The sequence below is a fragment of the Phlebotomus papatasi genome, chromosome 3 (genome assembly GCF_024763615.1).
Source record: "Phlebotomus papatasi isolate M1 chromosome 3, Ppap_2.1, whole genome shotgun sequence".
NCBI lineage: Eukaryota > Metazoa > Arthropoda > Insecta > Diptera > Psychodidae > Phlebotomus > Phlebotomus papatasi.
Genome location: NC_077224.1, coordinates 59,069,477 through 59,082,788, shown reverse-complemented (window position 1 = coordinate 59,082,788; position 13,312 = coordinate 59,069,477). Strand labels below are relative to the sequence as shown.

General features: G+C 32.9%; 1 protein-coding gene across 2 annotated transcripts in view; it reads left to right on the top strand.

The window, feature by feature from the left end:
- Positions 1-13,308, top strand: part of LOC129807050 (glutathione hydrolase 1 proenzyme-like) — a 40,790-nt gene extending 27,482 nt beyond the window's left edge. For both annotated transcript variants that reach the window (XM_055856032.1, XM_055856034.1), the window contains exons 4-6: positions 7,361-7,783; positions 12,448-12,688; positions 12,754-13,308. In XM_055856032.1, the coding sequence (XP_055712007.1) occupies positions 7,361-7,783; positions 12,448-12,688; positions 12,754-13,032 (943 nt within the window). In that variant the 3' untranslated portion in view covers positions 13,033-13,308. The remainder of the gene's footprint in view (positions 1-7,360; positions 7,784-12,447; positions 12,689-12,753) is intronic.
- Positions 13,309-13,312: the final 4 nt, after the last annotated feature.

Below are 13,312 nucleotides of genomic sequence, written 5' to 3'. Positions count from 1 at the left end.
GTCTATAGCTTATTTGAACCGATTAAAAAATCACTCAAAACATTGCCCAAAATAGCATAAGAATTTTATAACTAATTTCGGATAAAAATTAATTATAGGGTATGAACCGGTTCATTACCGGTTTCCGGGGGATGGAAAGTGAATATTTGGGGGGGGGGGGTGAAATTCTGAATTGAAGTCCAGGTTGAGATTAATACCAGAAAATAAGATAGAATTCAATAGAACAGGAGATATAAGCGATATAAGGGATCAAAGTTCTCGAATTTAATACAGTTACTCTCCGAACCGAAACGAATTTGATGATTTAGAGGGCTTTCATTACGTCTTCTAATTAAGTGAGATTCTTAACAATCTCACCTATTATGATCCTCCCATCAAAATTTCATGTCTTTTGATCGGGTTCAAACTTTGCCAAAATGTGTTTCGCCACTACCTGCGGGCATATTCTGCTATTCGGGAGTTTGTCACATGAGTACCATGAGTACATAAATCGAGAAACACACTAAGTTCACTAAAGAAATGTCGAGTCAACCTCACTAAAATAATGCGCATTTCTCCATTTTCGTACTCACGTGAAAAACTTCCAAATAGCAGAATAATGCACCCCTGATCACAAATATATCATATCGATAACTAAAAAACTTTTCCGTCCATCCGTCCATTGTAGGGTGTAAGTGTGTTTCGATGAGCACTTTCAGATGATAGTTTACCACTGGTGACGCTGTGATGGCGTAAAATTCAAACTCGCTTTCCTCAAAAATGCAGTGGTGCTACTTGATCAAATTTTAGGGTGTTGTAGTCTAGACCATGAAGTTTCAAGAAGGTAGCGTGGATTCGCTGTGATTATAATAAAATCAGAGATGTGAGGGATCAAAATTTACGAAATTCAAAACACCATATCTCTGGTTCTATTTGATCGATTTTGACGATAATGCCACAAATGAAAGGTCTCGCAAAATGCTACAACTTTATAAAACACTTTAAAACACTTTTTGGTTTGTTTCTTTTATATAAATTATAAATAAAACAAATTTGAATAAATTCAAGTATTTTTTTTTATTATTTTCTTCTTTGGGAACATAATAATAATTGAAGATGATGAACGATGTAATATCCACTGAAAACGCTCCTTACAAGCATTTTGTATGGATTAGTGGCCCGTTGTCCATACAAATATAACGTATTCACAAATGTCCTTGTCTAAAAAAGAATAAAAATTGTAAAGAAAAAAGTAAGATATGGGAAGTTATGTAGTCATGTTACAAGCATTATAGTTAAGTCTTAAAATAACTATTTTATTTTAAGGGCTTACGTGGGTCGCACATACTTGGAAAAAACAGCATATTATTCTTTGACGTCTTTCTTCAACATAATAAACTGAAAAATAATTCGAGCTCATAAGCATAAAAATGTATAACATTTTATATATATTTTCTGAAATTTGCAATTAAAAATCTTTAAAATTCACCTATTGGGACCTGATTTTCGGAGACTTATTTTGAAAAACATGCTTTTCCTTGGACAAGATTTCTCATAGTGTCAGAAATAAAAAAAAAACTAAATATTTCCTGTTAGCTTATGAGTTAAGCTCGTACTTGAACAGTAGTATTTTTTATCTTGATCACAACTTATTTTACAAGAGAAAACGTGGTATAAAATACGACAAAAATTGTATTTTTTTATCTAAAATTCTACCAATAATACAAATTTTATTTTAAAAAATCTACCATTCAAGTACGAGTTTACTCGTCAGCTAATAGGAAATATTTATCTTTTTGATTTCTGATGAATACACTCTGAGAAATCTTGTCCACGGGAAAGCATGTTTTTTTCAAAATAAGTATCCAGAAATCTGGTCTCAACAGCGGAATTTTAAAGATTTTTAATTTAAAATTCCAGAAAATATTGTTTAAATGTTGTAATTTTATATGCTTAACAACTTAAATTATAATAAATATTTTAATATCGAAAAAAATTACAGAAAATATGCTATTTTCTAATCTTTTTGACTCATCTACTCTCTTAAGTGTAATATTAGCAGATTGTTAGCATAATTTATGTCTATGTTTGAAATTTTACGTGAAATTTTTAAAATTACAGTGCTATACTACTAAAATGCATTTACGAATCTTATAAAGCAAAATTCAGTGATTACTTATGTCTCAAAACGATTTTAATACCAAGGAAAAATTATGCACAAATTTAAATTAATTGAAAACACAAATTTAAATTAATTCATATCAATAACTCATATCTCTACAACCATAATGCTTGTAAAATTTTGATTCTGCAAACTTACCTAATATTTGTCTGGATGGTGGCTCACTGCTAAAGATAAATATTTTTTAATATCCGTCCCCGCCTGTGAATTAAAATAAATTTAAAAAAAATAAAACTAACACCCTATGTTGATATCTGAATAATAAAATATGGATGGCAAAGCGTTCTAGATTTGCGGAATGCTCGATTCGCGAAATACATATTTCCTTGAATATTTTCATTTTACATGGCTTGATACATACCGACTTAATACAGATTGAATTAATTATTAAATAGCAAAAAACAACAAAGAGCAGTAAAAAAATTTTGGATGGCAATTAATTAAATTTGGTTAAAATTTAAAAATGGATAAACCTGAGAAAACTTTTCACAATAACTTTAATTCTTAAATTTTTTTTTATATAAGACACGAGGTCGAGCATTTCGCAAAGCTAGAACGCTTTGTTTCCCTGTTTTGCTCTCTCAGGAAAAAAATATGTTTTGCATACTTTTTGTCTCCCTTAATTCCATTTTGAGGCTTAAGGGAGATATGTTTGGAGCACGAGAGTTTTCTTTTGGCTGGATTTGTTTATTTTGGGAGCTCAGACAGTCAGATTCAGATTTCTATGCGTGGAGCTGATTGATGTCGAATGATTCAAAGAAGTCCTCATTTTTTGATAAATTCGTGAATTTCTCAATATTATGGAAATCTATCTGACTTCCTGTGTCCCTGGGTTTAGGAAAATTGTCAAAAACTTACCGTAAAATAGTGAAAAACTGTTGAGATTGTCTGCTTCCTTTTGCACTTGTGCTGCACAATGACACCTTTGTGAACTTCTAACGCCGCCGCCGCAGTGGGCTTTTCATTACAACGATAATTGGTTGAAAATTCAGGTAAAGTTGAATTTTACAACGATAATCGTTGAAAAGCTCAACTCAAGGTTTAAAATTGCCACAATAATCAGATGAAAATTTCAACTTTCAGTTGAATATTCAACTAAAGTTAAATATTCAACTGATAGTTTAATTTTCAAGTGTAAGTTGAATTTTAATGCAATAATCGTTTGAAATTTTAACTTTTTCTTTTAATATTACTACGATTATCGGTTTAATGTCGGGAATTCAACTAGAAAAATTCATCTTGTTTTTACTGTGTATGATCAGACGCTGTTTAGAGGTGGCTGAACGACCCTCTCTGTAGAACAAATTTCTGATTTTACCGGATTTTACACTACAGAGAGGGTCGTTCAGCCACCTCTAAACAGCGTCTGATCATATGGTCGTAGAAGAAAAACTTTCTTGTCTCATCATGTAGAGCACCCTCAGAATAGTGCCAAAAAAATTTTTTCCTAGTTGAAACGCCCTAATGTATAAGCTTATCAATTCCATTTTTTAAGGAAGAGCCTGTTTTTTTTAAGAAAGCTCGCAAGGTCGTTTTTGACAGCTTGAGTAGAATTCATATTTTTGCACACCAAACTATTGTGCAGAGATTGGAACAAATGATATTCTGAAAGGTCAATATCTGAAGAATATTCCAACTTCTGGAGAATTTCCTACATATTGCAACTCCTGTAATTTTCGCAGCGTTTGTTACTAGTCGCACGATTTAGTGTTGTCATTTTGGAAGATCATTCCCTTTCTTTTGACCAAAATCGGATGTTTCTATTAAGTAAGCGCATTGAATCTAACGAATTAGGCACAGTGCATATCTTCTGTGATTGTTTTATCGCATGGGAGTAGCTCAAAGTGATTAATTTTCTAGGAATCCCATCAAATTTTCAATTTATGCAAATAAGCTTTTTGCAAAAAGGTTGGCTGTTTTTTTTTCCAAGACTTTTCCACTGCATATGGTTCTATTACAGTGAGTGTCAATAGTTTGTTGCCTAATGGATGTTTGAGAAATCAAGTGAAAAAAATGATAGAAAAAAATACTTTTCCAAATTTTTCTTTTTGCAGATGAGTTCCTTGTAATCCGTAGATATTATTTGTAGTTTTCAAAAAAAATAATTAATTTTATTTCATATCAAAAATAATTGTTTTCCAAAAGTTGGTCATTTTTGAAAAATCAAAAGTTTGTTGCCTCATTAAAAAAACTAATTCAAAATGGTGAAAACGTGCAACCAACTTTATGTAAACCGGTTACATTTTGAGCTTATGTCATTTGATAGGCAAATGGTGGATTTGTACATTTTTAAGGCTGTCAATGTTAAATATATAGGTGTAAGAGTGATGATAAATAACAAGAAATAATCAGTTTTTTGATAATTCATAATTTAGGTTATAATGGCAAATTACAAAAAGTTGAAAGGTGGGATATTGTCCAGAGATACTGCTGGAAGGAATCGGCGTCGCTTAATTGCCAAATTTTATGGAAATTCATGAAAAGTTATACATAAAATGGTCAAATATTATAGTTATGAGGCACGAGTACATCTGAAAAACGCTACTGGTAGACCCAGGGTTTCGACTCAGAAAGTTGATAACCGCATTCTAGGTATCTCTGATAGTAACCCCATGATGTTTGCTTCAAAAATTCAGAGTCGGCTGGTTACAGAAGGCATACAGGCTTCAAAACCAACCGCAATTTAATGAAAGTGGTAAGAATAATTACTTGGTTTGCAGGTTTCCATTGGTAAACAAAACCAATCTGGTTAAAAGGTTGTAAATTCACTTGGAGCATGCTAAAAACGTAAAAATACAACCTCTTACGCAGTTTGGTTTTGCTTACCAATGGAATCTTGCGAGCCAAGTACCTATTCTTACATTTTCTTTCATTTTGAGTTTGATTTTCGAAGCATTTGAAGCCTGTATGCCTTCTGTAACCAGCCGACTCTGAATTTTTGAAGCAAACATCATGGGGTTACTATCAGAGATACCTAGAATGTGGTTATCGACTTTCTGAGTCGAAACCCTGGGTCCACCAGTAGCGTTTTTCAGATGTACTCGTGCCTCATAACTATAATATTTGACCATTTTATGTATAACTTTTCATGAATTTCCATAAAATTTGGCAATTAAGCGACGCCGATTCCTTCCAGCAGTATCTCTGGACAATATCCCACCTTTCAACTTTTTGTAATTTGCCATTATAACCTAAATTATGAATTATCAAAAAACTGATTATTTCTTGTTATTTATCATCACTCTTACACCTATATATTTAACATTGACAGCCTTAAAAATGTACAAATCCACCATTTGCCTATCAAATGACATAAGCTCAAAATGTAACCGGTTTACATAAAGTTGGTTGCACGTTTTCACCATTTTGAATTAGTTTTTTTAATGAAGCAACAAACTTTTGATTTTTCAAAAATGACCAACTTTTGGAAAACAATTATTTTTGATATGAAATAAAATTAATTATTTTTTTTTGAAAACTATAAATAATATCTACGGATTACAAGGAACTCATCTGTAAAAAGAAAAATTTGGAAAAGTATTTTTTTCTATCATTTTTTTCACTTGATTTCTCAAACATCCATTAGGCAACAAACTATTGACACTCACTGTAGATCCATTTCTCATCACCTGTAACTAATCGATTCAGAAAAGTTTCTTCGTCGCAACATATCAGGAGAGAAATGGCTACATTCCCTGAATTCATGAAGTTTCCTTTATTCTTTTCTAATAGCGAAATACGATGAAATTATTGTTGTTCAACATCTTAACAATGTCTTTAATTGTTATTCACAAATTTTCTTCGGCTAGGATACTCACAATATTGCCATGAATGTTAGAGGCCGTTTAAAATGGAGTCGATGTTTCGAAGGATAAATCCCTATTTTGAAATTTTCCAGAACACCTTTTAATCATTCTAAGAGCAAGAGCATGATCTATATAAATGCCCAAAATGCTTTACCGTGAAAGTCTATCACTTGGACCTTTCCAAACTTCGCTTCTCATTAAATGCTGAAAATTACACCCTTTTTGTTCCATATTTTTGAAAAATCCTACAAAGGACACATCGACCTATTTGAAGGATACTTGGCATTAGAGAGATATAAGACACTATAATCTTTTCAGTACAAGCAAAAAAGTAAACATGAATGGTGTGGACGTAAGCTACGGCATACCCCTTAACGATCTGGATGAAAAAGTCCCACGAACTTATGCAATCATCCAATAAAATAAATATTTATTAATTTATAAAATTAATGTAATTCCAGAATTAGGAAAATTGAAAATTCAAGTATGCTACGAATACTTTGAAAGTACGCCTACTTTGTGTTATGTTGTAAAATATTTCTGAAATATTGTCAAAAATGCTGGAATAACAACATTTTCATTTTCAAAGTTTGTTTTGCAATAGGCTTGGAATATTTTTTCATAAAAGGGGCTTTTCAGTTACCTCTTCTTCTCAAAGGGGCGTGACTTAAAATTTGTAGTAGAAAAAGCTTTAAGAGGAGGTCAAAAAGAAGAGTTTCTGTGACGTTAGAGTATTATCAAGGAGAGAGAGAGGAGTAATATTTTAATACAATTAATATTTTAATGCAATTAAATACTCGAGTGAGAGAGCAAATGTAGTCACTTTATCTTGTGGACTTTATTTTTACAATCCCTGGTTGTAAATTAACTAATAAAATTTATTGTATTGTGCTATCTCATGCAGAAAAGTAGGATATAACTCTATCAATGAGCGTCAATTTATTTTCAGTACAAATTCCACAAATATTTGTTTTTTTTCTCTGTATTACAACAATTACTCTATTTATTTGTGTGAACTTAATAGAAAAAAAGGCAAATAAAAATCGAAAGTGCACGAGAAGTATATAATAAAAAAAGAGGTGATGATGTTACATTGAATTATTCAATGATCTTTAAGCTTGACGACAATTTAGCACGTTCAATGGCATAACAAAAATACCTTTTATTCTTAAATTGATTTACCTTTTTTCTACACTTTTCAATTAAATTCCGGATCATGCGACATGTTAAATTTTTGGTTGAACTTGAAAATGAGTTCAATGTCAGAGGTTTTGCTTGAATGTTTTTATTTAGTTTTTTTTCCATGGAAAATGTGTGGAAACCCCCAGAAAAAATGTATCTTAATTGAAATTGATTGACGGTTTTTTGGGGGTTTGTGGTTAATATTTTTTAGGGTACGATGGCATAAACCTATTGAAGCGCATTTAAAAAGTGGATATAGTCTGTATACTACAAATGCTCCAACGTCTGGTCCCCTATTGGCGTTTATTCTTAACGTAATGGATGGTCATATGGATGGATTGGAATCCCCATTGACCTGGCACAGGGTCATTGAGACCTTCAAATATGCCTACGCCAGGAGGACAATGATGGGAGATCCAGACTTTGTGGCTTCAGTTGATGCACTCGTGGCCAATCTCACGAATCCCAATTTTGCGGACTACATCAGAGGCTTAATTGACGACAGTAAGACTTACAACGACTATCAACACTACGGAGCTGATTTTTCCAATGTCGAGGATCATGGGACGGCTCATATTTCGGTTTTAGCACCAAATGGAGATGCCGTTGCTGCCACAAGTACTGTCAACTACATGTAAGTATAAATTTTTATTATTTACTCTTGTCTCTGTTGAATGTTTTGCAAAAGCTTATAAAGTGAACTTCAGTAACCCAATTAATTTTTATCTCACGGAATTATAAGTTTATGAGACTAAATAAAATGGTTTATGACGCGGTTTTGTGAAATTGTGTATCATTCCGCAAAGCACTTGTACACGGTCTTAGAACAATTGTAATAGAAAAAGAGGTACAATCGAATGGAAATTATTTTAAAAAATATATTTGGGGTACTTAGAAACAAGAAATAACAAAATATTTCAGCTTTTGCGGATTGTTCGACCTCTGTATTTAATTTGGTGGTTCTGTGATGACTAGCCAGAATTTTTTTTATAGAGGGAATTTAAAGCATTGTAGGACAGTGTATCATGCTTGAAATGTGGTGAAATTACTACAAAATGATGTCTCATTTTGTATTTTTGACGATTTGTTAACAAATTTATTATTTCAGTAGGTACCAAAAAGCTTCTGTCAATAAGGGCAGAATCACATTGACAGCACAATGCTTACCGTATTTCGCTAATTTACGCATTTTCATTGTAATTCCAACGCAAATTCTTGATTACCGTATTACCTTATCTCATACTCGGTGGCAATAGGTGAAAATAATATAAGAAAATTGAAGAAATAAAACGAAAATACGACAAGCGAACGATAATAAAACGGAAAACGGTGAGCAAAAAAAACTAAAATTAATTTCTTTCACAGTTTTTTTGCTCACAGTTTATCGCATTTTCGTTTTATTTCTTCAATTTTCTTATATTATTTTTCATCTAGTGCCACCGACTATAAGATAAGGTAATACAGTAATGGAAAATTTGCGTAAGAATTGCAATGAAAATGCGTAAATTAACGAAATACGGTGAGGCTACGGCGAGCATTTTATTGTCAATGTGATTCTGCCCTGAATCGGAAACTTGACAAAGAGGAGAACTTACTTCCCTTACTTTAAAACGCTTGAAATAAGTCATTATTTTTTAGGTGATCCCTAATCTTGATTTTGACATTTCTAGCTGCTAGAATGGCCTCCTATGATTTTACTCGTTTACTAGTTGATTTTTTTAGTCCCAGAGATCCCAGGTCTTAAGACATACGGTATTCGTATTGGAAAAATTATTGCCTCGTCAACGTAAATCAGAGAAAAAATACCCTTACAAATAAAATATTACACATTGAGAGCAATTTTGGTGCCTGCCAAAATCCCGAAAGCTAAAATTCCGAACAGTCACGATCCTGAAAGGGGGAGGATAATGCGTAAAATAATTTCCCAAAACATAGAAAATTTCTGAGTAGCTATAACATTTTTCAGTATTCGGAATTTTGGGTTCAGAATTTTGGCTTTCGGGATTTTGTTGTTCGGAATTTTGATTTTGGTTTTTTGGGATTTTGGCTTTCGGGTTTTAGCGCTTGGGATTTTGGTCCATTCGAGAATTTGGCCTTTTCGGGATTTTTTCATTTTGGATTTTGACTTTTCGGTTCCAGGTTTTGGCTTTATGCGATTTTGGCGTTCGGGATTTTGGCTCATTCAACATTATTGTTTTTTAGGGATTTTGTCGTTCGGAAATATAGACTTTCGGAATTTTGGCCCATTCAGAATTTTAGCCCATTGAGAATTTTGGCCTTTTCGGTTGAAGTACGTGTTTTTTTCGGATGAAGTTTGGATGTCAAAAGTGTTACAGCATTTAATGAGAATTTTCCAAATTACCAAAAATTTTCCAAATCACCAACAATTTTCAAATTCTGAAAATTAAAACCGAAGATATAACATCAAATTTTTGACCCCTTCCAATTCATGGAAGGGGGCTCGGGGTCTCGAAAAATTATAGTCCCAGATATAACATATTAAAATTTAAGATCGATTTATGCCATAGGGAGCGAGTTAGTGAGAAAACAAAATTTTGGGGATTTCCAAAATCGCGTAAAGGTTGGCGAGGGGGGGGGGGTTGACATCATCTACTTCTAGCCACCTATCGACATTTAATCGTTTCCGAAAACTGCTTATCGAGGTCTCTCTCCGTTCTCTCTCCAGAGAAGTGGTTATACGACGAACGGAACATCCACATAAATCGATTTTTAGCGAATATGATATTCGTGATTTATCAATGTCAAAACGTGTGAATCCAAAATTTCGGCCCGATCTGACGAGGTCGGATTTCACCTGTGATCACAAAAGCTGAGATTGTAAAGAATCTCACCTAATACTGGTATTCAAACTCTGATCAAATACTACAATTCTTCAGAACATTCCAACTTCGTACAACCACCACTATAGGGGCTTTAAAATCGAAAAATAGATTTTCGAAAATTCGATGTCGAATATCTCGAAATTTCAAAGCTTTTTTGAGTCAAAAAATCAAGAGGATTATTATTATTACTTATTGCTCTCTCAACAGAGTTCAAGAAATAAATAATATAAAAAAACCGCCTAATTTAAATATAGTGCCTCCACTTTTCTGTATTCGAGCTGTTGTTGCAGGTATTGAGAAGCGATTGATTATAAATGATTGTACACAGTAAAATATTTCGCCACATATTTGTACCAAAAATTAGCTCGTCCACGGACATAATAATTTTTGGTACAATTTTGTTCATTTTACGAAACTCAGAAAGATATTCAATATTAATAACGATTTTTTTTCCAAAACGTAGCTCGTCCACGGACACCGAAAATTTTTGGAATGAATTTGTACCTTCTAGGAGAAACAAAAAGATACCCAAATATTTTACAGATGTAGGAATAATATAGTTATAAAAAAATCTACCAATTTGTTCCTGATAGTTGGAACAGCCGAGTGTAATAAATTCTATTCCAACTTTCAGGAAAAAAAATTGTATAAAACAAAATCAACTCAAATTTTTAGACATTCCACCGTATCAAAACGGTTCCAAAAGAAAACTCTAACAAAATTGTAACTGTATTTCTTAGCAAAACTGTAAAGAGAACTTTTTGGAACAAACAAATATCTTCTCTAGGTACAAATTTATTCCAAAAAAATGTTCCAAAGAAAACTTGTTCAAATATTTTGGTCGGTGTCCAAAAGTTTTTACCGTGTATAGTAATGGCTCTGGTACATCTTAATGGCTGCGGCACACCTTTTAGATCAGAAAATTTCATGAAGTCGAAATTGGAATCCTTATTTTTCTCATGCGTTTTGCATATGTATGTCTCACTTTTTTGCCCTCTTCTTCATCTTTTAAACATAACTCTAAATTCAATTTAGCTCAATCGGACTTGGAGTGCAAAGAGTGAGATAGACCTAATGCAAAAGTGTGAGAATGAGAAGGATTCCAATTTCAACTTTATGAAATTTTCCTAATTTAAAAGGTTTGCCGGAGCCATAAAGATGAGGAGAATTTCATGAAATCGAAATTCACATCCCTTTCTTTCTTAAAAGTTTTGCATATATTTATCCTACTCTTTTGCACTCTTCTTCTTTTTCTTTTGAACATCACACCAAATTAAATTTAAGTTCAGTCCAATTTGAAGTCGAAAGTGCAGGATAGATCCTTCAAATCTTTTGAGAAAGAAAGGAACGTGAATTTTAATTTCATGAAATTATATCGAGCTTAAAGGTGTGTCGGAGATATAAAAAATAAAAAATAAAGATCAGGAAAATTTCACTCAGTCAAAATTCACTTCTCTTTCATTCTTAATGGCTTCAGCCAGGGGACTGACATTAGCTCTGAAAAATGCGACCAGTTTTAGTGCAAATTTTTCCTGTTTTCGTACACATTTCACAAGATATCTCCAAAACTGCGTAGGTTGCCAATTTGGGGTTTTCGGTTGCCTTTTCGCTATTAAATTGGCTTTTATTTTGTATTAGTATTTTTGCTAATTCATTCTACAATGACAGAAAATAGCTAATAAACTCAAAAGTTTTTTCAACACGCTAGAAACATGTGGGAAACTTGGGAAATGTCATGTCCCTGGCTCCAGCCCATCTTTTAGATCAGGAAAATTTCATGAAATCGAAATTTAAATCCCTTTCTTTCTCACACGTTTTGCATATGTCTATTTCATTCGTTCGCACTCTTCTTCTTCTTCTTTTAAACGTAATAACAAATTTAATTTAGCTCAACCGAATTTGGAGTACGAAAGAATGAGATAGACATGTGCAAAACGTGTGAGAAAGAAAGGGATTCAAATTTCGACTTAATGAAATTTTTCTGATTTAAAAGGTGTGAAGAAGGGCTTTATCAAATTTTTTCATGAATCTAACTCAAATTTTCAAATGGTATCAATCTAAATTGACTTTACTGTTATGATATTCAAGAAAAGTAGAAGAGGGTGAAAGAGTGAGATAAATATATGAAAAATGTTTGAAAGAAAGGGCTGGGAATTTTGGTTTCATGAAATTCTCCTGACTTAAAAGGTTTTCTGGAGACATTACAGACCTTACAGACCATTTTGAATTATTTATTGAAACTTTAATTTTTTATTAATTAATTTTCTGCTTTACTTTACAAAATTGTTTATTTCTGTTGTATTTAAGTGATTATTTTGTCCAATTTTGGTGTGTCCAAATTAAGTGAGAATCTCTATTTTATGGCTCGTTGATTTTTTGGAAGATACGAAGTTTAAATGATGAAAAATATGTCTTTTCAATTGTAATTTGTATTTAAAATGTGGTTTTTGGGCAGTTTTGGTGCAATGAGACGCTCACCGAGCACTGGAATCATCCTGAATGATGAAATGGATGATTTTTCCATTCCCGGAAAGGACAATGTCTATGGCATTCCCTCTTCTCCCTCAAACTACATCTCACCTAGGAAGACTCCCATGTCTTCGATGTGTCCAGCAATTATTGTTGATCATCAGGGGAATGTCCGGATGATTGTGGGCGGAGCAGGAGGTTCCAAAATCACAACATCCGTCGGCTATGTGAGTCTTTTTCTGCGGGAATTTCAGGGTTGAAGATTCTAATTGGTTCTTTTGGGGCTTTGCAGCTGATTATGCGACATTTGCTGTTCGATGAGGACGTTTACGATGCCATGCATGCCAAGAGGCTTCATCATCAATTGGCTCCGATGCGAGTGGACTTTGAGAATGGGCTCAGTGAAGAGATCATCCAAGGATTAATAGAACGCAATCACAGTATGTATGAGGTGAGTCCGGGATCGGGATTTGCAGCTCTGACAGCAATAAGTTCCGATGCCAAGCAAAGCAGAATTGAAGGTGTTTATGATCCAAGGCGCAATGGGTCAGTAAATGTTGGGGAAGTGTAATAAAACAAAAACAAAAAAAAATAGAGGATATTTTGTCAAGTGACTTTTCGCCCAGTTTTGTCCACCAGCAAAAAGAAAAACTTTCTTCGTTTAGATTTAAATAATTACTGTGATTAACAATATAGAGAAAAAGAAAATTTAATATTAGAATTTAGTGTTAAATTTATACAAAAGGTTATAAAGAGGAGGATAATGTAGCAATTTTTATTTTCTAAGTGCAACATGATAGAAGAAAAATTCAGGAATAAAAAAATACTACAAATGAAAAATTGAAAATGCG